The following is a 26,403-nucleotide window of genomic DNA, read 5'->3' on the forward strand; positions in this document are numbered from 1 at the left end:
GACTTAAACTAGATATAGTCCTTACAACTTGGTTTCACAAATCTGGTGAAAAATATACAAAAAAAGGAAACTGATCCTCGCTAACTTTCTCTAGTAAATAAAGTACTGTAAAGATAGCTGCTTCTATGTTTTTTAGTTACTTTCAAACGAATAGCTTAATAGTAAAGATTCAAAGCTGGACAAAACTTTAGCTAGTTATAACAGAAGTCAGAACAGATTAAAAATGAGTTTTTAGGGTAACCACTGAAAAACCCTACTTATCTATTCTCAAGACATTTCAGCAGGATTTTAGGCTTTAACAAGCCACAGGCAACAATATTTAGATGACTAAAATTAGTTCTTAGCAAACTGAGGGCCTTTGTTATGAAGTGATGTATTCAATCAGGCCCTGATTCTACAAAGAACATGAACAGTTAGTAACTTTAAGCATGTGATTAGTCCTATGGATTTCAAACAGACTATTTAAGTCCTTAAAGTTAAGCACATAAGTTTTTGCAGGATCAGGGCCTGAGCCATATATCAGTTGTGGTTATTGTGTAGGACAAGTCGCATAACTACATTTCAGTGTCCTGACTGTTAGACCATTTACATGTTTTTGTTGTTGTACTACCAGTCCCTCAGCACCAAGTTAAGAGTAGTTATTCTAGGCTCATAATAACTGAAAGAAAATTTTCTCTTGGCTTGCACAACCACAGGAAGAAGGAAATTAAATAAAGGAAATCAGTAAAATGATCCACTGGCAAAATACCACTTGCATTTGAGGAAAGCTAGGCTAATGAACAAATTGCCTTTCTGGTCATAAATCCACATGTGCCAGTTGTGCTGTTTGCTCACTGGCTGGTCAGCTCAAAAAAACCAAAGCTACTTTTGCTAACTACTCTAATCTATGTACTTTTTAATGGTGTATAGCACACCCAGACAGGCTCATTGAGAAAAGATATTCTGGTGAAAAATTGGTAAACATTTAATCATTAGGTTATTTGCAATGATTTATGAAGCTCCTTACTACAGAAAATATTTATAAAATTATCAGCTAGTTACAAAGCATGAACAAAATTAAAGGCTTTTAGATCCTTTTATTACAATTGACATATGTAGGGTCTTTTTACATATTGCTTTATTTGCATATGTATTTCTTTAATTTCATGACAATGCAACCTCAGTGGGCAACACTTAGCAAAGCCTATATTACCTCTCTGAATCCTTCCTATTATATGGCCACACAGGCTGGGGAGAGCTATTAATCCCATAGAACTCAGAGAGTATCTGATTCACAGTGCCACCTGTATGGGATTTAGTAGCTATCTGTTTAATAAGTGCTGTTGAAATAGGAACTGCACACTCTGATGGATCATCTTCTTCCCTGTCAAATGAAAACAGAAACAGAAATCAATTACAGCACTACGTTGTCCAAACTATGGCTAACATTTTCTTTAGTGCAGCATTATGAGCGCGCTCTGAAACCTGGATGAGCTCATATGAAACCAGGATTAAATTAACCAGACATATAAGAGAAAATGGACTTCCAAAAACTTGGTAGACTATGGCATCACAGGAGATGGTAGGAATTTCTTTTTTTTTCAAAATGCCAAAACTTGTGCACTTAATTTGTATGCTCAACATAAACAGATATGGGTGAACTAAGAGGAACTGCACAGTTTACAATTTTCCAACATATCATTTTCAGCAGCCCATTCAATTATCTGTTCTATATGTGCAATGCAAGGGAATAGTCTTGGAAGTAGTGCACTGAAAGTTAAATGACAAATGATGACTCCTTTTTTATTGTAGGCATTTTCAGGAAAATGCACAAGTTATACCTGGCTTGAAATGTCAAGTGATGAGTAAGATCAGGTTCTATATTTCGCAATGATTTCTCCTGCCCTTTTCCTGGAATCATTTGTGTTTCACTCAATCCCAGACTTCTTTTCTCCAAATGTATGATAATTGGATCTGGAAGATGACTCCTCATGATAAAAAGAGGGCTGAAAACAATCTACAAGGAAAAACAAAAGAAAAACAGAAAACAAACAAAAAACAACACACCAACTTAATGTTAATTCTCTTCCAGCTGCTGAAACAAGCTGTTAATAAATCTTGGCTCTGGGTCACTCTGACCTTAATTTATTTCAGAACATGAAAGGTCACAAAGCCAAACAGATTTCTGAGAATGGTGAATGCACTCACTAGTCGTTGTTGTACTTGAATGTTGGGTTCTAATGTCAAAACTGTACACCACACATAAATAATTGAACTGTTTGAAGATGGCACCTGCACACAGAGAGATGAAAAGACAGCATTAAGTAAGATTATTTTTAGCTTATAAAGCTGAACATTTGATCACATCAGGTAGAACTCTGAGTTACTGTAAATCAGAAAGTAGAGAACACTTCACCACTTAGAGTACCATTGCTTGCTCTCTCTTTTTAAAAATTTACATAAGATCCTGAACATGTGACATATTTAAAGTATGTAATACCATTTATTTTTACTCTAATGGAGTCTAATAGAACTAATATAATTAAGGATGCAATCAGAAGTTCCCCTATCAGCTATCTGCTACTGATGAGAGGAGGGAAGGTAGTTTGGACCAGAAGAAAGTGCCATTCCAATTAATGTACGTGGATAATCAGGCTGTGAGGTTTCCACCAGGTACTCTAAGCTGGAATTTGCAAAGGAGCTTGGGAGTCTTAGGTGCCCAACTCTGATGGAAATGTTTAAATGCCATACTCAAATATCTATTTATCTTCATACCTGAATGACTGTGCTATATTCTGTGTGTTTGGAACTGAGACATACATCTCTTGACCAGTCTTCATCTCCTTTAGCTTTCACACTCAACTCCGTCAGCTCATCATTTTCTAGAACATAGGAAGGCAGCTTTTGTGTGGCTGCAAGGCAGTCAAAATGTTCTTTAACAACTGCCTGCCCATCTTGACCAATGTAGTGCTGAACCAGTTTCAATTCGATGCTGTCAGCCAAATAACTACAGACCACCTGTCTTCCACAGATTATGATCTAAAACATAAAAACAGACAACCGCTGCATTACCAATTTCAGAAAAGAAAACTCAAAGGGTATCACTGTGGAATTAAATTGAAGAGACAAGATTCTTCAAATACTTTAGAACTGTATTGTTCTTAAATTGCTCGAGTAATTTTACAAGAACAATCTACAGTGAAAAAAATCAAGCAATGTTTTGTTTCTGAGAGTTGCTGAAAATGATGGAGAGTGAGCTCTTTAGATACTCCGCAGTGCATTGATTTATAAAGAAAAATATTCTTACGAATGGCCAAATGCATTGATAATTCCAGAGAAACATAATTATTAAGATACCCCAAAGTATGCTAAAATAATGTATGGATTGATGTAAATGGATATTATGCAAAAAATTCAGGTAAGGGCCTGTATGGTGTTAGTGTCCTCAACTGCTATTGAACACTTTGTAGGATTGCACTCTGTGGCTGTAGCTATGTCTTTGCCTTCCCCTGATGTCCCTACTATATATTTCAGTTCTCTTAGCATATAGTGTCATCGCTATGGATATTTTGAGTTGTAGCCACAAGGGCTTTTGAAGGGTTCCACTGAAATCTCAAATCTTAGTCACTATCTAGGGTTCACTTCCTCAAAGGAGCAAGTCTCTGCAGTATGTTTACAGATTTAAAGCTTACCTTTCAATTAAACACCCACTTAAACATTACAATAAAAAACAAAGCTTCAACCAGCTCTGAGGCCCTCCACACTATGTGTTATTAAACATGTCTACCTAAAAATTAGCCAAACAGGTTCAGAGTTACTACTGTCCAAATCAGATGGATCACTATTGAGCAACACAAGGTGCTCTCCTATGTCTATGGACTGAATGTGTTATGTCCACCATATGCCCTGGCTTCTGCCAATTGAGGCAGAACTATTACAATATTATTACAGATATATTAACATGTTATAGGAAAACATCTGCACAGGAGCCCATTGTGTGGCTATGCCAGAAGGAGAACAGGAGTAAGTGGATGTGGTTTAATTAGGCTGCAACTTTATTCCTAAACATTCGGGAGTACCCAGCAGATAAAATTGTAGAGTGCAGGTAATTCTATAATCATTTATATATTCCTGGGTGGGGGGGGGTGGTCTGCTGTTAGCCTTCCCCCTTTACCCATCCTGGTCCCCAGCCAGCCCGCTGCTGGGACCTAGCTGCCTCCCCCCTTGAATGAGGGTTAAGGGGGCCATAAAGGAGAAGGGGTTGTTTCCCTGCTGTCCAAGTCATAGGAACCCTGAATCCTTCCTCTTTCTGTTCCTTCAAAGAACACCTTCTCTGTATCCTTTACCAATCCATTTTATCTGATCACCATATCGCTCCCCCACAGAGTACCTGCACTGGACATCCACGCTACGCTTACCTAAAGAGCTGTGTCATCATAGCTTAACCCCCATTTTATTTTTTGCCCCAATTAATCTTTAGGTGAGGAAGGCAAAAAAAACCAAACCCACCTCACCTTGGCCAATTTGGTGGTGAGGGAAAAAATTTGTTCCCAGCCCGCTGAGAAAGGAGTGACTAGTGTAATGCCCACCGTAGATCATGACTAAATCTGGTATTTTAACTACTTTTTTGGGTGAGAGGGTAGGTGCTGCTCTGCCTGGTCAAGAAGGTAAACAGTCCCCCATCTCTTTCAGTCACCAGGGTGGGGGAAGAGGGGAAAATGGGTCAGTATCCCCAGGCTGACCTGGTATGAAGCTGCCATAGCAAGTAACTCTCTGGCCCTTAAAGGGACAACACACCTTCTGAAATTTTAATTTGGTCATTTCTTTTCCCCCTCTTTTTCAATAACCTAAGGGCCTGAGGCACACTACTCAATAAAAACATAAATAACGTCTTTTTAAAAAACAAAACACATGCCTACTTTTCAAGAGTACAAAACTGTGCCAGGAACTGTATAACTAAGCACTGTTAGAAATTATAACCCAGGCAAAAGGGTGTTTTACAAAATGCGTAAAAAATGTGCTGAGGACTAAGATTGTGTGTGCCAAGATTCATACCAGAGAGAATTCTTACAGCAGAGTAGTATTAACTCCTGAAAGAGTCTCTCTACTGTAAGTCCTGTTAGTCTCATGAAATATTATGGCATTAGTGAGCACCACTCCAATTACAGGGAAATATTATAATTTAAAAATGGATGATTATTTATGTAAAAAGCATAATCTAATTTACTCAGATTAAAAATGATTCCCCTATACTGTACATAAGGGCACTTACTTGTTTTTGCACTCCACTGAGCTGTTGAATCTTGATGATAAGTGATGCTGTCCTGCCTTTGTACTGAATGGTTCTGATAAAGGTCCCTGCATTGTCCACGCTGAATGGCTCAGACCAGCGCCAGTTTCCCCAACCTTCAATGCAGATGTGTAACAGCTGGAGAGGAAACAATAATTCCTTCAATGCAGAACTGCAAAAAAAGGCTTTCACCAGAATAGGAGTTCCAATGTTGGGAAATGTTTCTATCCATAAAACTTAAAAATGCCAAGCAGACCTTTTCATTGAAATCTGTATAACACCCATTTTCCAGAATTCCTGACTGAACAAAGAATAATGTAATACTCTGCATGGTCATATTACAGTATTACCAAAATAAATTTCCATACTGTATACTGCAAATAATTTACGCTCCTGAATGGTAAAGATCTAACACAACACTTGTTAAGACGAGGCCCTGCACACTATAGGGCAGGGCAAAAAAAATAAGAAAGTTCCTTTACTGCTCTGGAAATCCACTCTCTTTATAGTTAGCAGGTAATTAAGATACAGGCCATTTAAAAAAAATCTTTAAGCTGTCATTCATGAATACAAAACCCTTACCCCCACCCAAAAACCCTCCAAACCAATCCATTTGGGGTAGCAGGGTGGCTCACTTGTGCTCATAAGAATATCAAATGTATCAGCATTTAAATATGTTGCTTAGAAATGGGGAACATCTCATTTGAATCAAAGTGGTGACAAGGGGCTTTTGCAGGCATAATTATACCATTATAATTATATAGTTATACCAGTATCAGTCCCTGTGTAGACACTCTTATTCTGGAATAGGAATGCCTTTTTCTGGTTAGCTTAAACCGTTTCTAAAGCAACATAGGGCTTATCTACCTGGTGCATCACTATGCACTATAGGGGTGTAAATTCTAGTGCACACAAGCGTGTTGTGTACTAACTCTCTATGTGGACCTTGCTGGAACATACTCAAAGTTCCCTAGAGCACACTGACATAGTATTATTTGAAGCAGGATTACATGAATGTACACTAAGGAACCTTTAGTGTGCACAAGCAGGGTCCACACAGAGAGTTAGTACAAGACATGCATGTGTACACTAGAATTTATACCTCAGCTGGTGCCCACTAATGTATGCTATAGACAAGCCCTCAGTCTTTCACCATTCAAAAAGTCTTTAAACACAGTATGTACCTACCCCTATTCCATGGAGACTCTATGAGCCAAAGTCCTCAGCTAATGAAAATTGATACAGTTCTTTTCAAGTCAATAAAGTTACATCAATTTACTCCAGCTGAGGAGCTGGCCATTTAGCTTTATATAGATGATTCATGGTTGTGCAAAGTTAAGAATGTGAGTTTACATATACACAATCAAAAGAATAAGGATTTCTTTGCAGAGAGCCAGCACACAGTCTAAGCACCCACTTAAGTTCTTAAAATAGTTGTGCAAAGGCTTTATGAAAACTGTCTGTGCAAAGTTGAATTGCATTCTGTATTTGGGCATCTGGAGCCTGAAGTCAATGAGAGTTCTGTCATTAATTAATTGGAAGCAGGAGCAGGCCCATAGTGTAATTACTTGCACCAATGAAAAATAAAAGCTGTAAATATTACGTCCTGCTATGTTTAAAAAACAATTGAAAAAGGGAGATTGTGAAATCCATAGGTCAGGATTGTTGGCTGAGTGACTGTCCAGATATATTCTTTTGCAATGTCTTAGGACCGCTTTCTACTTTGACCTTTAGGAAGCAGTCACAATAACCGCCTTCTAATAGTTTACAACTCAGTAGCCTGTTCATAATTTGTGGTGTTCTCAGCACAAGATTACATACAAAACAAAAACATCCATACAGTGGGTGGCTTCTGAATCACTCAAGTAATGACTGCTGCATTCTCATTCAAATTACTTCACCATAGAAGAAGGCTTAATGGCTTTAAAAAAATAGTACCTTGAGGCAAAGTGTACTCTATGACATAAAAGGTCCTAGTAGCTTTGATATTTAAATATTAGTTACAGAAAAAGAAAAACAATTGTAGTGGCTGGAACCATTTCAGTTTCTTACAGCAGCAGCTGGGCATTTAAAAACTAAAAGAAACAAGTAAGCTGTTTATTTTGGAGAGACTAGTAGCTGGAAATAACAACAAAATAATGAAAAAAGGTACTACAAAGTCAGTCCCAGTTAGAATATACTCAAAATACATGCCAAATACAGATGCCATACATAAAGATGTAATTAATAATCAGCATTTGCTTGTAACCCCAACTTTAAGATGACTCCTGTCCTGAATAAGCAACTTGTTCACTAACTGAACAGCACCAAGGAATATGCTGTCAGTTGTCATTTTGCAGCCATTAGTTCACAGAATGTTGATTTAGTAATTTTCTGTGTATCACCAAGATTTATGTCCATTTGATTCTATGGTTCAGGAAAAAAAGGTTAAGAAAAGTGAGGAACAGCCTGGTGTATTATCCTTGTAATTACATAGCAACTTTTTCCTCTCAAGCCATATCACTCAAATATTTGTGAATCCTACCATGTGTCATGGAATAACCCAGGCATCTTATTTTAATTTTTACCTAATATACCTGTCTTCATGACTTATTAATACTAGCAGTCTGTATTATACTTCTGTCTATTTTTAAAACCATGTTCATGAGGATCTTTGGAAAGCAAGACCTGGAATCATTTTCAAAACACGAAGGCCTCTAGTGCTATGTATGTAAAAAGATGGAAATGGAGACTGACGTAATTTTGGAAAATTAAGTAATCAGGAATAAACATTATTTTAGCACAAGCTAATATCTGGAAGGATGTTTAATTAGACACTGGATACATGCTCTGTCCTAATCTTATTAAACTGACCTAAAGGTGTATATGCAGAATAATTGCCAGACAACTCCCTTCACCCACCAAGATATAACCAAACGCTAAGCGTACTTTGGCAACCCTGTTTAAGAATTGAGGGGTTTATAAAAGCAGGTAGCTAAGCAGTAGAGAGACATTCTGAGAAAAGAGGTGTTGTGGCTAAAAGAGAAAAGAGGTGTCGGTAGGAACATGATGACCAGAGTTCAAAGATGTTCTGACCAAAGTAATTCTGTAATTCAAAGTTTAGAGCCAATCTAAAATACTTTGCTATATTTATTCAGATGTGGATGAACTTATCATTCTTTTGACTTCTGTGCTCTTTCTCTAGTATCTAATATGTTGATAAATACTGTTTTTTGTTTAGACTGACCTGTACTGGGTATTGGACTATTAATTCTGTAGCCATTACTGGCTGCTGCATCAAAAACAAATGAAACTGATATTGGGGAGGCAGAGTAAGCTGTTTGTGCTAGGTAAGTGGCATAGAGCAGGCTGCATTCGCCCTCCAAATAAGTCCCACAGAAGTGCAAATGAGAGCTGTTGTGAGCATAAAGAAAGCCAAATAACGTAAGGCACAATATGGACATGCTGTTTGAACTGAACTCTTAATTGTGATGGTAAAATTTCTAAAGAGAGAGAATGATCACATAAAATACACTAAACAAGAGTTGGACAATATCACTTGACAAGAGTAGAAATGCCATTGTCCTCGTTTTCGCTCTGGTCTTTCTAATGAAAATTAGAAAATGGTCTTAAAATATTGTATATTATTGGCTAAAACAGTCATATGTCAGTAGGTTGATCAGCACTACTGCAGAGTTCAGAAATCTTTTTGAGATTGTTGCAGTTATCTCAGCATTACACTTCTATCCATCTTGGGGAAGGTTTTTGCTTCTGCCTTGTTGGCCAAAGCCACTGACATCTTAAGGAGCAAAAGAAGACCACAACAAGCTGGCTTCACTTCCGGCTGTTCAACGATGGAGCTAATTTTCAGAGTGTGCCAGCTTATTGAGAATTCACAAGAATTCAAGTGCTTCATTCACATTACATTTGTGGTTATCAAGGCCACATCTGACTCTTGACAGGGAGTCATTTTGTCTGATCCTGAAACTCGGCCTTCCCAACAAGCTCTTTAGAAAGTTCTTTCTTTTATATGATGATTCCTCAAGCAACTTTCTTGTAAATGGGAAAATAACTGCCTTTGTTCAAATCAGATTAGGCATTAACAAGTATGTGCTGCTGCCCCCAAACTCCTCAGTGTTGTCAGAGACACTAATAAACACATTTTAGGCATTAATTTTGATAAGAACCTTACCAATGTCAATTTTACTGACAACATAGAGCTAGTCATTGAATCAATGGACCAGCTGGTTGTGGCTTTTAAAGCCCTGCATAGCTCAGCTGCAGAAGTTGGCCTGAACATTAATTAGGGTAAAAGTGCAATTCTTCTTGTTGTCAATTTCAAACATGTTGCAGGCTCTGGCATCTTAGTGGGTGACCACCCAATCAAGCTTGTCAGTTATTTCACCTACCTCAGTTCTTTTGTCAAGAAAGAACCTGAAGCTCACATGGCAAAAATATCACCAGTAATAGGGTGCCTCATCAAGAAAATGTTAAATAGATAAATAGAGAGATGAAGCTAAGGATACATAATGCTTCAGTGGTCAATATCTGACCTCTGGAATTGAAACATGGCCTCTTACTCTCAAGATTGAAAAGAAATTGAACACCGTTCAGATGAAGTATTTCTGAGTAATCAAAAACATCAAATGTTACAAATTCAAGTCAAATGAAGAGATCAGTTTCCTAACTGAACAGGTCCCACCCTCTCAAATGGTCACCCTCAAACGGTCTGGTCATCTGCTCTGAACGCCTACCAACTTCCCTACAAGAATCATCTTTGGCTTTGACTCAATGACAGCAGGACGGAAAAGACCACATGGAAGACACAAAACAAGATGGTTTCATGGTATCAATGGACACCTGCCCCTCAAAAACATCCTATCCTGTAACATGCCAGATTTGTCTCAAGACAGAAAATCAAGGAGGCACATAATGTGTTCAGTGGCATCTATGCAGTCCAAGCAACAATGTGAGAACTACTCCTATTTACTTCCCCTTTGTCTTCTCTGGACTTCCTATCTTTACCACTTTTCTTCTCAGAGGTTTCTTACAACCCACCTTCCTCCGTTTTCCCTCCACTGCCTCTTCTGTCTCAATTGCTAAGGGTTTTCAGCCAGTAATGAGGGAGATGGGTGAGATTTAGATAAATAAAGCAGTCACATGACAAGGTGTAGAGACCAAGGAAAGGGATGAAAAACATGGCTAAGGAAGGGATATTACCAAAGCAGCTTTGCCCAGCCAGCATGTTCCAGATTGCAAATAGGTACAATTTAATGCTTGTAACAGAGATTGTTAGGCCTGGTCTACACTGGGGGGTGTGTGTGTGGGAGGGGACTGATCTAAGATATGCAACTTCAGCTATGAGAATAGCGTACCTGAAGTCGACGTATCTTAGATTGATTTAGAATCACTTACTTTGCATCCTCGCGGCGTGGGATCGACGGCCACCGCTCCCCTGTCGACTCTGCTTCTGCCTCTTGCCATGGTGGAGTTCCGGAGTCGATGGCAGAGCGATCGGGGATCAATTTATCGCGTCTACACTAGACATGATAAATCGATCCCAGACAGATCGATCACTACAGGGTAGTGTAGACGTGGCTGATGTATCACAAACCAGATTTTTGCATAACTTGTAGATGCGGTCAAGTTTATTTTGTTTCAGTTTATTTAAATTATTTCCCTATTTTCTAGCTTAAGTAACTAAACTTGCTTTTGAAAGATAATTTGACTTATGAGCCATTAGCTGGGATACTTATTGTGAGTCAATCCCAACGGGTAGTAAATGAATTTTTGACCTCTTGTGAGCTGCAGAAGGGAGGTAATGACTTGGTCAGTGGCCTGGGAAAAGGTGTAAATTCCAAGAGGTGTTGCTGATAAAATAAAAGTTGTGGTCCCACAGAAATAGGTGAAAAGTGTAAAGACCAAGAGGAGAGCTGGGTTATAGGGATCTGAAGTAAAAGTAATATTTCTCATTGAAGAACTAAAGCTGAAGAGAAGTAAAATGTAAGGAGTGAATCAAATGCTGCAGCAACAGTCGAACTTCTAACGTAAGAACATAAGTACTACCATACTGATACCAATGAATGGTCCACCTAGCCCAGTATTCTGTCTTCTGATAGAGACCAGTGCCAGGTGCTTCAGAGGAAATGAACAGAACAGATAATCATCAAGTGATCCATCCTGTGGCCCATTCCCAGCTTCTGGCAAACAGAGGCTAGGGACACTTCAGAGAATGGTTTTGCATCCCTGCCCATCCTGGCTAATAGCCATTAATGGACCTATCCTCCATGAACTTATCTAGTTCTTTTTTGAACCATGGTAATAGACTTGGCCTTCACAACATCCTCTGGTAAAGAATTCCACAGGTTGGCTGTGTTTTGTGTGAAGAAATACTTCCTTTTGTTTCTTTCAAACCTGCTGCCTATTAATTTCATTTGGTGACCCCCTAGTTCTTGTGTTATGAGAAGGAGTAAATGACACCTCCTTATTTACTTTCTCCACATCAGTCACGATTTTATAGACCTCTATCATATCCCCCTTAGTCGTCTCTTTTCCAAGTTGAAAAGTCCCAATCTTATTAATCTCTCCTCATATGGAAGCTGGTCCATACCCCTAATCATTTTTGTTGCCCTTTTCTATATATTTTTCAATTCCAATGTATCTTTTTTGAGATGGGGCAACCAGATCTGCATGCAGTATTCAAGATGTGGGTGTACCACAGATTTACAGAGAGGGAATATGATATTTTCTGTTTTATCTATCCCTTTCCTAGTGGTTCATAACATTCTGTCAAGATTTTTGACTGCCACTGCACATTGAGTAGATATTTTAAAGGAACTATCTACAATGACTCTTTCTTGAGTGGTATCACCTAATTTAGAGCCCATCATTTTGTATGTATAGTTAGGATTATTTTTTCCAATGTGCATTACATCGGAAATGCAGATTGACTGTTTTTTCTTTCTTTACGGATCCCACAATACAGCAATAGTTTCTTGTTAGCATCACTGGTGGTGCAAATTACCCAGATAGAGGTGAGGAGAATGGGACCATGGACCCATTAAAGCTGGCCATTGGAGTATAGGCTGAATGTCCCTTAGTGTTGGCTCAGCAGGCACACTCCTCCTGTACACTAAAGAGCTCCAGGAGGCATTGTTTGGCTCCATACAGAATCATAGAATATCAGGGTTGGAAGGGACCTCAGGAGGTCATCTAGTCCAACCCCCTGCTCAAAGAAGGACCAATCCCCAACTAAATCATCCCAATAGAAAGCTTGTAAGGTAGGCTTGGGCCTAGCAGGCTCAATCTAGCCCCACATTTCTAGATTAGAAGAGTGTTAAGAACAAGAAACATTAACAAAATTATGATGATCCATATGTTTCTTGGGTAATAAAAATCCTTATATGTCCAAGATATTATCTGGAAAGTAAATTAAATATAATCTAGTTAAATCATTAATTTGGAATGTGGAATCCCAAGTGGAATTGACAATACACTTCACACTACTTAAATAGTGTAAAAATAAAATAAAGCTTGATTTTGCCTGCTGTTGTTCTGTAAATGGCCTGGGGAGAATTAAATTAAGTACCAAAGGGTTGTTCAGAGAATCTGTAACATCCCTAAGCAATTAAACAGGAAAATTTCCAGATAGTGACTGATGTTTGAAGTCACAGTTTCTATATGTTTGAACCCACAGAGTACTGTATATCCTCTTACACTTTATGGAACATAACCTAGTACCTGAAAAAATGGCAACTTGGAAATAAGTAATGATGAATTATTATTTTGCTGGATAAGAGGCATAAGTTACATTTTGGCTTCATTTTTTTTTCTTTAGGGAAAGAGGAGGAGGTTCTTAATAGAAGTCTTTCCAAATCTACAAATACCTTTTTTAAAAAGTCATTTATAAAGTTACAGCAGAAGGTCTGTTTTGTGAACACACTATCTAAAGAAGAAAGAAGAAAAGAAACTTTACATTTATTCCAGAATTTAACTGAAAGCGTTACTAAAATTTGTGTAGATAGGTACAATACTTTATATGGTATATTCACTAAAGCATCATGCAAACCATGTGAATGCCAAACCAAAATTATATAGTAACAGTCATTTAAATTATATGTAGCTCACTGAGGAATATTAAACTATTTTAATGAAAAATATACACATATTACCAATAATCAATGGCCCGACTGTTCTCTCCTTGAAGTCAATGCAAAATATGCACAGATTTCAGTGATCATGTGATCAAGTCCTTACATGCAGACTGCATCAATGCAACCTTATGGTTGATATTATAAATGCATAACGGAAAAGAAATTCAAAGTTGTAGTTCTTATTTATCAACATTTGAAAGTATTCTAGAACTACATAAACTGCTAACCTGCCTAACAATTCAGGTTCAAGACATTATGTTGCCATACAGATCAACAGAATATGAGATCCATCCCTACCTATCCATGCCCAGTGCTAAACACAGGTTCATATCACAGTGCTTGATTGCCTGGTTTACTGTAACCTCCTTGTTTTTCATAGGTCTTAAGGGCAGAAGGGAACATTATGACCATTTAGTCTGACCGGTTGCATAACATAGACCATAGAACTTCAACCCTGTGATTCCTGCATCAGTCCCATAACTTCTGGATTACTAGACCATGTAATCTTTTAGAACAACATTCAATGTTGATTTAAAAACATCAAAATGAGAGCCAACCCATCACTTCTCAAGGTAAGCTGCTCCAACAGTTAATCACACTCACTGTTACAAATATGTGCCTTGTTTCCAGTTTAGAATTTATCTAGCTTCAAGTTTTAGTCACTGGACCTTGGTATGCCTTTGTCTGCTAACTTGCAGAACTCCTACTATCAGAAATCTCCCCATGTAGGTACTTACAGATTCTTTATCCATCCTGATTCTCAGCTCATCCTTTCTTTAACATGTGCAACATGTTGCAGCTAAAAACAAAACAAAAAAACCCCTTCCTTTCCTACAGCTTTTACCAGTCACCCCCTCCTAGAATCCCTCTCACTTATTCCCCATCTCTTCCACATCAAACTCTTCATTCTCACTTTCAGGGTGCTGCAAAATTACACCTACACTCAGGCTATTTCTGTCTACTCCTAGTCTCATACCCTATTCTCTGCACCCTCTTCTTGCCTTTTTGTTCCTCCTTGTCTTGTTCCATCACTCAAACCTTCATACCCTTTTTTATGCTGCTCCCGATGCTTGGAAAAACCTTCTGCTTTTAGCACACCAAGTGTCCCCCTTCTCTAATTCAAAGCCTTTCTCAAAACCCACTTTTTTTTAGCTAGCTTTACACGCTGCCCTCTTCTCTTGTGCTAGCTATTCCCTAGCTTACTCTATGCCCAACCTTATTATCAAATTTAAATAACAATAATACATCAAAAAGAAAAGGAGTACTTGTGGCACCTTAGAGACTAACAAATTTATTTGAGCATAAGCTTTCGTGAGCTACAGCTCACTTCATTGGATGTATTCAGTGGAAAATACAGTTGAGAGATTTATATACACAGAGAACATGAAACAAAGGGTGTTACCATACACACTGTAACGAGAGTGATCAGGTAAGGTGAGCTATTACCAGCAGGAGAGGAGGGGGGAAAAAACCTTTTGTAGTGATAATCAAGGTGGAGCATTTCCAGCAGTTGACAAGAACATCTGAGGAACGGGGGGGGGGGGGGGGGGGGGTGGACAGGGATTAAACATGTGGAAATAGTTTTACTTTGTGTAATGACCCATCCACTCCCAGTCTTTATTCAAGCCTAATGTAATGGTGTCCAGTTTGCAAATTAATTCCAATTCAGCAGTCTCTCGTTGGAGTCTGTTTTTGAAGTTTTTTTGTTCAAGAACAAACTTAGAACAATGCTTCCTCAGCTCTCGTCCCCTAATGCCCCTACTCTACTTGTGCTACACTGATGACATCTTCATCATCTGGAAAAGAAGCCCTTGAGAAATTCCAACATGATTTCAACAAATTCCATCCCACCATCAACCTCAGCCTGGACCAGTCCACACAAGAGATCCACTTCCTGGACACTATGTTGCTAATAAGCGATGGTCACATAAACACCACCCTATACCGGAAACCTACTGACCGCTATGCCTACCTACATGCCTTCAGCTTTCATCCAGACCACACCACACGATCCATTGTCTACAGCCAAGCTCTATGATACAACCGCATTTGCTCCAACCCCTCAGACAGAGACAAACACCTACAAGATCTCTATCAAGCATTCTTACAACTACAATACCCACGTGCTGAAGTGAAGAAACAGACTGACAGAGCCAGAAGAGTACCCAGAAGTCACCTACTACAGGACAGGCCCAACAAAGAAAATAACAGAACGTCACTAGACATCACCTTCAGCCATCAACTAAAACCTCTCCAACGCATCATCAAGGATCTACAACCTATCCTGAAGGACGACCCACCACTCTCACAGATCTAGGGAGACAGGCCAGTCCTTGCTTACAGACAGCCCCCGAACCTGAAGCAATTACTCACCTCCAACCACACACCACACAACAGAACCACTAACCCAGGAACCTATCCTTGCAACAAAGCCCGTTCCAACTGTGTCCACATATCTATTCAGGGGACACCATCATAGGGCCTAATAACATCAGCCATACTATCAGAGGCTTGTTCACCTGCACATCTACCAATGTGATATATGCCATCATGTGCCAGCAATGCCCCTCTGCCACGTACATTGGTCAAACTGGACAGTCTCTACGTAAAAGAATAAATGGACACAAATCAGACGTCAAGAACTGTAACATTCAAAAACCAGTCGGAGAACACTTCAATCTCTTTGGTCACTCGATTACAGACCTAAAAGTTGCAATTCTTCAACAAAAAAAATTCAAAAACAGACTCCAACGAGAGACTGCTGAATTGGAATTAATTTGCAAACTGGAGACCATTACATTAGGTTTGAATAGAGACTGGGAGTGGATGGGTCATTACACAAAGTAAAACTATTTCCTCATGTTTATTCCCCCCCTCCACCCCCCCTCTGTTCCTCAGATATTCTTGTCAACTGCTGGAAATGGCCCACCTTGATTATCACTAAAAAAGGTTTTTTCTCCCCCGCTCTCCTGCTGGTAATAGCTCACCTTAACTGATCACTCTCTTGTTACAGTGTGTATGGTAACACCCATTGTTTCATGTTCTCTGTGTATATAAATCTCCCCACTGTATTTTCCACTGAATGCATCCGATGAAGTGAGCTGTAGCTCACGAAAGCTTATGCTCAAATAAATTTGTTAGTCTCTAAGGTGCCACAAGTACTCCTTTTCTTTTTGCGGATACAGACTAACACGGCTGCTACTCTGAAACCTGAAATAAAACATCAGTAATTACAGCTTCAGATGCAACATAATATTAATCTACATTTTCATTTTTATAAAACTTGCCTCATCCTTCTCTGTCCAATCCTATGTCTGGTGTCATCATTTCCTTTGTTTGTCTAACTTGAATGTGCAAACATTTATGCATAACGAGCATTCCTAATGAACTGAATAGGACTGCTCACATGTGTAACTACTTATGTAAATTAGTGCTTGTAGAATCAGGGCTTCAGATGGTAAACTCTTTCTGATAGAGATTGTCTCCCCCTCCCCCATTCCAATGCCATATAAACTTACTGATCTCTCTCAAATAACAACCACCATTAATAATATGGGCAGGGGAGGCATGTGTCCGTCTCAGGACTGCTAAAGCCTAACACTGTAGCTTTACAGACAAACATCAAGAGGGACTGAGTGTGCTGTGTTTGGAATCGGCTCCATTTTGAAGTGAGGAAGAAAAGAAAAACAGAGATATACTTAGCTAAACCGAACTATGGCTTACGAAAGGTGAAGAACATATGGGGCATGTTCTGATCTCTGTCACACTAACAAAACACTGGATTAATTCTACTGAATTCAATAGAGTTTCATTAGATTTGAACCAGTGTAACTAACATTAAAATCCAGTCCATTGTCTTTAGCAGTAGATTCATAATATGGAAAGAAAGTGAGAGGAGTGTTAAGTATTAAAAATAAATGGTTAAGCTAAGTTGATAATAAGCAATTGATACTAGGGATAGGCAACCTGGCCCAAACTTCAAATTATACCAGAAATTTGGAAAAAATCCCTTTCTTCACATTAATTTATCATGGGCCCCCACTGAAGTTTGCTTTTTTAATTTGGTTGCACTCAAACAGCCAGTATCCCCTTGCCTTGTGCAGTGCTGAGAAAGAGTATGTTATAGACAGTTTTGGGTGGTTACTGGCAAACAAATAGTTTTCAGGGAAGCAATTCAGGGAATCTAATATAACCACATGGGTTTTACACTTGTGAAAGCAGTGAGTTCCTTGGTCAGTCTACTGTCTTGCAATACAGAATTCCATAACTATGAGCCAGCTGCTGAGAAGAACCTATCCTCTGTGCTTATGATAAATACCATATGCTCCAGTATTCCTAAGGAACACGGCTGTCTTGGCTGTCTTGGAGACAAATGGGGCTTCTGAGATAACTGGGGCCTATCCCAGTAATGGGCTTGAAGATCAAGATAAGGACCTTGAAGTAGATCCAGTGTAGTATGTAGAGCCACTGCAGAAATGTAGTGGCCCATCCCTTTTCCTGACCCCTAACAGACCTCTTACTTTCACTAACATCCACATCGGATCTAACAAGGTTTGGCAATCTTTGCTAGGATTTCTGACAGCTTCATAATACACAGCTTTTGTAAATGGAAATGCCTCATCAATCTATTAAATTCTCTGTCAACAAGCATGTGGACAAGTGTAGTACAGTCTATATAGTGTACTTGGACTTTCAGAAAGCCTTAGACTAGGTCCATCACCAAAGGCTCTTAAGCAAATTAAGCAATCATATGATTGGAGGGAAGGTCGTTTCATGGATCAGTAACTGGATAGGGAATAAATGGTCAGTTTTCACAATGTTGAGGCATAAATAGCAGGGTCCCCCAAAGATCTGTGCTAGAACCTGTGCTGTTCAACATATTCATTCATAAACAATCTAGAAAAAGAGGTGAACAGTAAGGTGGCAAAATTTATAGTCGATACAAAATTACTCAAGACAATTAAGTCCAAAGCTGACTGCGAAGAGTTACAAAGGGATCTCACTAAAGTGGGTGACTGTAATGGGGTTCTCAGTTGGCCGAGGGGCCAAGCGGTTAGCATCCATTCAGTTATAGCAACCACCCACTCCACCAGGCTCTGATCCAGGGCCCTAGGAAGGTTAGCAGCGTTCAGCCTCCAGGAGGGGCCCTCTGACCTACCTTTAGGGTGACCAGGTGTCCAGTTTTTGACTGGAACACCTGGTCAAAAAGGGACCCTGGTGGCTCTGGTCAGCACCGCCGACTGGCCTGTTAAAAGTCCGGTCAGCGGTGCTGCGCTGCTGAGGCAGGCTAGTCCCTACCTGTCCAGGGTGGCACCATGCTGCACCCTAGAAGTGGCCAGCAGGTCCGGCTCCTAGGTGGTGGGGCCACGGGGCTCCAAGTGCTGCTCCCACCCCGAGAACTGGCCCCACATTCCCATTGGGTGGTTCCCAGCCAGTGGGAGTGAGGGTGGGGGGTTTGGTATTGCCTCCAAGCTAGAGCAGTGCATGGAGCCTCCTGGCCCACCCTGCCTAGGAGCTGAACCTGCTGGTTGTTCACTGTTTCCGGGCATGTGCAGCGCAGTGACAGCGCAGGTGCCTGAAGTAGGGGTGCAGGGGGTGCTTCCTGCGCCTATGCCCTGCTCCTGGCCCTCCGCCCCCAACCCCTCCCCTCACCTCACCTGGGGGTGGGGTTTGGGTCCTGGCTGCTGGCCCCCAAGCCCTGCACCGGTCCCACCCCCACACCCAGGCCTCTGCTCCTGGGTCCATGGCTGCTGCCCCCATGCCCGGGGCCCTGCGCCTGGCCCCATGGCCTGGGCTCTGCTCCTGGCCCCGCACTAGGTGCCAGGACAGGCAGGCAGCCTGCCTTAGCCTCCCCGTTGTGCCGCTGACCGGGAGCCCCCCAAGGTAAGTCCATGCCCCAACTTCAAGCCCCAACCCCCTGCACCAGCCCTCTCCAACCCAGAGCCCCCTCTTGCACCCCAAAACCCTCATCCCCAGCCCAACCCCAGAGCCAGCACCTCCAGCCCAGAGCCATCATCCTCTCCCACACCCCAGTATCCTGCCTGAACCTGCAGCCCCCTCCCACATTCCAAATCCCTTGACCCCACTCCCCAGCTGGAAGCCCCCTCCAAAACCCAAATCCCTCATTCCCCAGCCCCACCCCAGAGTCTGCACCCTCAGCAGGAATCCTCACTCCCTCCCACACCCCAACTCCCTGCCCCAGCCCAGAGCCCGCTCCCGCACCCTGAACCCCTCATTTCTGGCCCCACCCAAGTGAAAGTGAGTGAGGGTGGGGGAAAGCGAGCCACTGCGGGAGGGGGAATGTAGTGAGCAGGAGGCAGGGCCTTGGGGAAGGGGCGGGACTAAGGTGTTTGGTTTTGTGCAACAAGAAAGTTGGCAACCCTAGCTACCTTCCCTGTGTCGCTTCCTTCTCTCAGCTTCTGGTCCCAGATAAGAAGAAAGGAAAAAGGAAAACAACCTGCCACCCCAGCTGAACTCTACATATAGTCCTGTTCCTTCAGGGAGACTTCTCCAGCCCCTTTTGCAGGAGCCTTCACGGTACATCTGCATTCCTCCCAACCCACCCCCTTCTGCACTGGGTTACTTTCTTTTCCACTCTGTCTCCAGCTGGAGCATTTTCTGCCAGGTTGGAGGGGTGGAGCTAGCTGGGCCTGGAATAGTCCTTTAACCCCTTCCATCCCAGTGTGGGGTTTCTATAGAATGACAAAATGGCAGATGAAATTCAGTGTTGATAAGTGCAAAGCAATGCACATTAGAAAAAATAATCCCAACTTTACATTCAAAATGATGGGGTTTAAATTAGCTAATACCACTCAAGGAAGAAATTTTGGAGTCATTGTGGGTAGTTCCCTGAAAACATACACTCAACATGCAGCAGCAGTCAAAAAGCTAACAGAATGTTAGAAACCATTAGGAAAGGGATACAAAATAGGACAGAAAATATCATAATGCTACTATATAAATTCATAGTATGCCCACACCTTGAATACTGTGTGCAGTTCTGGTTATCCGATCTCAAAAAAAAAGATATTTTAGAATTGGACAAAGTACAGAGAAGGGCAACAACAATGATTAGTTATATGGAAAAGCTTCCATATGAGGAGAAATTAAAAAGACTGGGACTGTTCAGGTTACAAAAAACGATGACTAGGGAGGACATGATAGAGGTCTATAAAAGCATGACTGGTGTGGAGAAAGTGAGTAAGGAAGCGTTATTTACCCCTTCACATAACACAAAAACCAGGATCACCCAATGAAAGTAACAGTCAACAGGTTTAAAACAAACAAAAGGAAGTGCTTCTTCACACAACACAAAGTCATGGGAAGGTCAAAAGTATAACTGGATTCAAAAAGGATTTGGCTAAGTTCATGGAGGATAGGTCCATCAATAGCTGTTAGCCAATATGGTCAGAGACACAACCCCATGCTCCAAGTTCCATAAATCTCCAACTGCCAGAAGTGGGACTGGACGACAGCGGTTGGACCACTCAAAATTGCACTGTTCTGTTCTTTCTCTGTGAAGCATTTGGCACTGGCCACTACCAGAAGACAGATTACTGGGCTAGACTGGTCTGACCCAGTATGGCCATTTTTATGAGTTCTGAACTTCCCCAAAGTCAGAGAGGGACAATACATTTGGGAATGCCTTGGACCCAAGAAAGGTCAAGAACTCATGAAATTTGAAGAAAATGACTGGCTGGAGCCCAGCAGAAACAGTGTCAGACATAAGACTTTCCAATGAAATATTTATTAACCAAGTTAGAAAGGCTTGTAGGAATCAGAGAGTAAACTGAAGGGCAGAGGAAGAGAAGTGTTAGGTTGACTGAAATGTAGAGGGGTTGGACTAGGAGAAGAAATGGAGAGGAGGAAGGATTTCTCAGAATGTTTGGATAGATTAAGATAAGCTTGCTTACTTATCAAGGCCAAACCTTTTGAGAGTAATCACCAATAACTGATAATCTGAAATGCCATACCAATGCATTTTTATATTAAAAGGTTAAATAATTTTTAACTATAATCCACTGTAGCACCCTTAATCCAGTAACATTCATTCAGAACTAAAATGAAACACTTGCAATGTTTTATCTATATGCCTCTATATTAAACAACATGTATTACACACTTATTTCGTTTATTTTTGTTCAATATTTTGACTAGCCAATTACAATATCTCTTCCTAGTTTTAATTAGCAAAAGAAAAATGGGGAATTTTATTGGTATGAATGTAAAAGAAATACAATCCTTTTAAAACTATTTATTTTCATTTAACTGAACTGCCTTGCCATACTAAAAAAACATTTTTATAAAGGTTAAATAAAGTATTTCATGGCAACCGCTGCTGCTTAGTGCCTGTGTAACAAGAAACATGAGCCAGCCAAAGTTGTGCAAGTTGGTTTTCTTTCCCAGTAAGAGAATGTGGTATCTAAGACCTTGTCCTAACTCATTTTATCCCCAAGTGTAAGTCAAGTATGAACTAATGCCTGGAGGGAAGTCCCTGACTCCAAAAGTATGGATTATTTCATATTTATCTTACAATCTGCTCTCAGAGTTCTTAAAATTCACTAACTTGGCAAGTCAGGAATTATCATGAGAAATGAAATAATTTCATAACTATGAAGTCATCTAGCATTCCATGAATCTGACACTCACAGGGCTTGTCCAGGCTTGGGCATTATTCTGATCTTTAAATAATAGGTTGTTCAATATCCAATTCAGCCTCGAACAGTTAGAAAAGTGCCACAACATTCTGGGCGCAACATGAAGCCTTAATCAAGTTGCTGTTTTCAGTACAAACAGACTTGAGTTAATATCTCACTTAAAAAAAACATTTTACACATGACGACATTTGCAATATTCCTAATAAACATGGTTTGCGTGACCTAAAATGTCAAAATATTATTATGTTGACAGTTAAGATGAACCATCTTTCTAATGCAAATGGCATTTACAATGATTGCTGTCTAAAATTAATCACATGAACTAAACTTACATTTGGATGCAAAGGTTCTGAACATTTTTTGAAGAAAATTAGCTTATAATTGAATAGTGTATGGAAAACCTGTGCTTCCATGCATCATCAGTGAAGCTGCCTCAGTCCCCAGTTTCAATCCCTAAATTTGCTGTCATGGGAAAGGCAGTGAAAATGTTAACAGAACAATAACATTCCAGAGACTATTGCAGCGGGTTGATATAGGTTCAGCATAACAATCTAGTGTCAGCCCAGGAAATGCTAAAAGCCTCTAAAATTTGGTGCCACCCTTGTATTGTTGATCTTTTTGTTCTGGTGGACACTAGCTCAAAGAACTAGGGATTGCTGTCCTGTTCTTACATTAACCCTGCTCTCCTCAGTGAGATCTCTAGCTCCGTCTTGGTCCGCTTTTCCTTGTCCCTCTTCTTCAAGACCTGCCTTTTCTTTCCATTCTCCTTCCTTCTGCCAGCTGTGCATTGTTTCTTACTCACATGTAGCTGGTGCACAATGCAGTGCCTCACCTAAGGTGGCTGGCAGAACTATAGAAGATAAATGTTAAGCCCTGCCTGGCTTTCTCTCCAAAATGTTGCCTCTCAAACTGCAGATTTTGGGTGTCTGTTGGTTAATAATTTAATGTACATTAATTAAATCTTGAAGTAATCTAATTTCTTAGGATCCAGTTCTGCCATCTGCACTCAGGTTGCGTAGTACCTTACTCCACAAGTAGACTAATTGAAAACTATGGGATTACCCACAAAACAAGCTACTACTCAGTGTGAGGGTAGAAGAATTTGACCCTTAGATTGTAAACTCTCTGGGGAAAGGACCATGCCAACCTATGTGTTTGTAAATATCCTAGCATAACACAGCCCTGATCTTGATTATTACTGTGTAGACCTTCAGAATTTTGAAGATGTTGGCTTTATGGTTGGCTTTACAGCCACACACTGTAATAGAAAATTCCCCACTCTGTGCCTATTCCTGTTCTCAATGAAGTCAATGGCAAAACTCCCATTGTCTTCACTGATGAAGGGTTGGGGCTTTAATGTTGCCATTATTTACCAAACATCATTCTGTTAACCCCAAAAGGATTTGCGTATGGGCACCAGCTAGGAAAACTATTTTTCACAATGTCCGCCCTTTCTCTTGATATTTACATCCACCCCTCAAAATAAATAAACCAAACCAAACCTCTGGCCTCTGCCAGAGGAGTTGAAAGAAGGAAACTGTATAGCAGCAGCAGCTAATAGGAGGATGAGAGACAAAGTAGATCCTGTTGTACATAGTCCTGTATTGCAAGTTGTCCAAGGTAACAAAGGTGCTGCGCTGTTCATTATATATAATTGTTTATAAAAATAAGCATAAGTTAAAGACAGAAAGACTAGTACAAACTGGATTGTTCAGGTTAAAAAAAATGCAATGAGGGGGTCTTCAAGGTTCCTGATAATGTCATAGATTGGCATGCCAATGATCTGAAAGATTCTAGAAATGGGAGGAAATGTTCATAATTGAAATAATCAAAATGTGTTTTATCTGTTGATTTTAATGGCCAATTAGAAAAACGAAACAGAATTTGTAGTGCACGGTGGCAGGGTTCGCATAGCCACTTCGTGCATGGCAGGCTAGAGCACTAGATTTATATCCGGCTTGCTGCACATTACCAGACCAGATAGAAAAGCTCTAACATTATCTTATCCCTTCTTGGGCCCAAGATGTCCCCTTATTAGCACAACAGGCCTCTCCCCCACGTTAATGTATGCCTACACAATCTCCAACTTCTTTGAAGGTTAATTCAGCCTTGAAATCAATAGCTGTTAGCCAATATTCCGCTGATTGGAGTGGCATCTGCAACAACTTACTCTAGGGCTGAGTTTGGTCCACAAAAGTTACAAAGTCAACATAAGGTATGCTTGTGTTGCACACCCACTGACTGCCACTTCAGCAAAAGTTACAGTCAGTTTGCCACTTACATCTGTTTCCTAATCAACATAAACCTTATCACCTCTGAATTTGACTTATAGATCTCAGCCACATCTATTATAATTGCCCCCCTAAACATTACCTTCTCTTACACATCAGGATTGAAATTTTCAAGGTGCCCAAGGGAATTAGGCACCCAGTTTCCACTGAATTTCTCTTTGGTTTCTTTAAAAATCTGAGCCCAGATGTTTGGCTCCAGAAATACAGATTGACAAACAGGGTGGAAATAGGCTTTTTAATGGTATATGGCCTCCTCTCAGGAAGAGTTGTGTGAACACCACAGGAAGAACAGATCCCAAAAAACTATGCACTGAGAAAATCAATTTTAAGAACCTGGCAAATTAATTTTTTTGCTTTGGTTCAGAAGCTTGAATTTTTATAAACATGATTTTTCTTTGGGAAGGGTGTGTGCATGTCCAGTTCCAAATCTGAATCACGTGTAAACACTTCTGGATTTCCTCATCCCTTTATTTATCTCTTATGTCTGATGTAGCTTCAGCATGAGGCTCCTGATGGAATTGGAAAGCTAAAGATAGCTGAGCACATGAATAAAAACATAGAATCAATGAATAAAACCCCCAGCCAATTTTAACAATTGCTGCATTTGTAATGCTGTTTCTGACATACCTGTGGGGACTTGTGAGAGCGCCAGCTGTACTGGTGACTGTGGAGGCTAGCCAGCAAAACATTTTCGTCAGTATCCACCTGGCCAAACCGCAGTGTCTCCTGTGTGTCATTACAGATCACAAAATGGCTAAAGACCAACTCCTCTGCCTCCGGGCATTGGTTCTGAAAGAAAAAGAATATGAAAGCCAACAAGCATCAGCTTAATTGCAAGATGTTTGGCAGCTGTCTGCCCAGTGGCGATAGTTACAACACAGAAATGCTGTAAGATCTGTTGTCATTAGCTTTGGTTACAAAGTATTCTATATTGCCAGCGTAAGCACAAACAAGTGCCGGGGTCTAAAATGTGTGTCCCAAGAATGTATTTTGATTTTTGCTCTTCTACTGTAAATCATAACCATTCAAAGCTAGAAGGAAAATGAAATCTCCCAACTTTTAGAAATGACTAGTGCAAAATTAACATATGTTGGAAATAATGCGCTCTGTGGTGCAGATATGCATTAGAGGCTGAATACAAAGCAATGCTATTGTTCTTCCAAGCTTGATAAAGATCTGCAAGGCCATCAGGGCACATGTCCTGCTCCTCAGGTTCTTCTTTTACTTTGAAATGCTGCTGCGGAACTTTCTGGAGCAAATCTTTCCTCCCAGAAGTCTTTCTCTTGTGATGCTGCAACACTTCAAAGTAGCAGGACAGCTAGGGCTGCAACTTGGGGACTAGTTCCACAAATCCACAGGGATTTTTTGAAAATACATCATGCAATTTAATGGCTCAACATGCAAAATATTAAACTGCCTAATGCATTTTCATAACTTCATTTTAACTTGGTAGAAATACTCCCTGCTCAATGTAGCAGTCCCTCCCTCACTCTTTGTATCTGGCTCCTTTTCAGTTCTGAGGTATCACAGCAGAGCAAAGAGCATTCTGGGCATCTTTCCACCACTTATTCTATTTGCATGATGGGACTCCATGACAGTTAATATAAATTATCAGGCCACAGGGCTTTACTCACGCCTACAGGCACAAACTGCAATCTCCTGCACCAGGAGAGGCATTCACTGCCGCAGGAGAATTGGAGGCAATACTGCAGCCCTCCCACAGGGAGGGTTTTGTCAGGATGGAGCCGCTGAAAAGTATGCTCAAGGGTTGCATAGCAACTCTGCCAATGGAAACTGCCTGGGGGATGTGATGAGTACCATAGCCTTCCCACTCCCTCCTATACCCTCACCCACTTTCTGCGTGGCTCTCACAATTATGCCAAATTGGTCCCTTGTACAGGTTGCAAGTGGCTAGTGCCACTGTCTTTTTGCAGGCAAACTTTCTGCAACTGGGATCCTGGAGCTTGAGACTGATCAGGGCGCATTGTTTAGCTCAGCTGAAACAAGGTGTAACTTAACTAAGTAATCCTTTCAGCCCTTAAATGGCAGGTTTC

The 26,403-nt window shown here is 40.5% G+C and overlaps 1 protein-coding gene across 11 annotated transcripts in view; it reads right to left on the reverse strand.

Moving 5' to 3' along the window:
• Positions 1–26,403, reverse strand: part of VPS13B (vacuolar protein sorting 13 homolog B) — a 931,639-nt gene that overhangs the window by 49,823 nt on the left and 855,413 nt on the right. For all 11 annotated transcript variants that reach the window (XM_077809935.1, XM_077809942.1, XM_077809940.1 and 8 more), the window contains 6 exons: positions 24,977–25,138; positions 5,252–5,407; positions 2,755–3,018; positions 2,188–2,271; positions 1,821–1,996; positions 1,193–1,363 (listed from right to left, as the gene is read on the reverse strand). In XM_077809935.1, coding sequence (XP_077666061.1) covers positions 1,193–1,363; positions 1,821–1,996; positions 2,188–2,271; positions 2,755–3,018; positions 5,252–5,407; positions 24,977–25,138 — 1,013 coding nt within the window. The remainder of the gene's footprint in view (positions 1–1,192; positions 1,364–1,820; positions 1,997–2,187; positions 2,272–2,754; positions 3,019–5,251; positions 5,408–24,976; positions 25,139–26,403) is intronic.

This window comes from Eretmochelys imbricata, chromosome 2, assembly GCF_965152235.1.
Source record: "Eretmochelys imbricata isolate rEreImb1 chromosome 2, rEreImb1.hap1, whole genome shotgun sequence".
NCBI classification, from domain to species: Eukaryota; Metazoa; Chordata; order Testudines; family Cheloniidae; genus Eretmochelys; species Eretmochelys imbricata.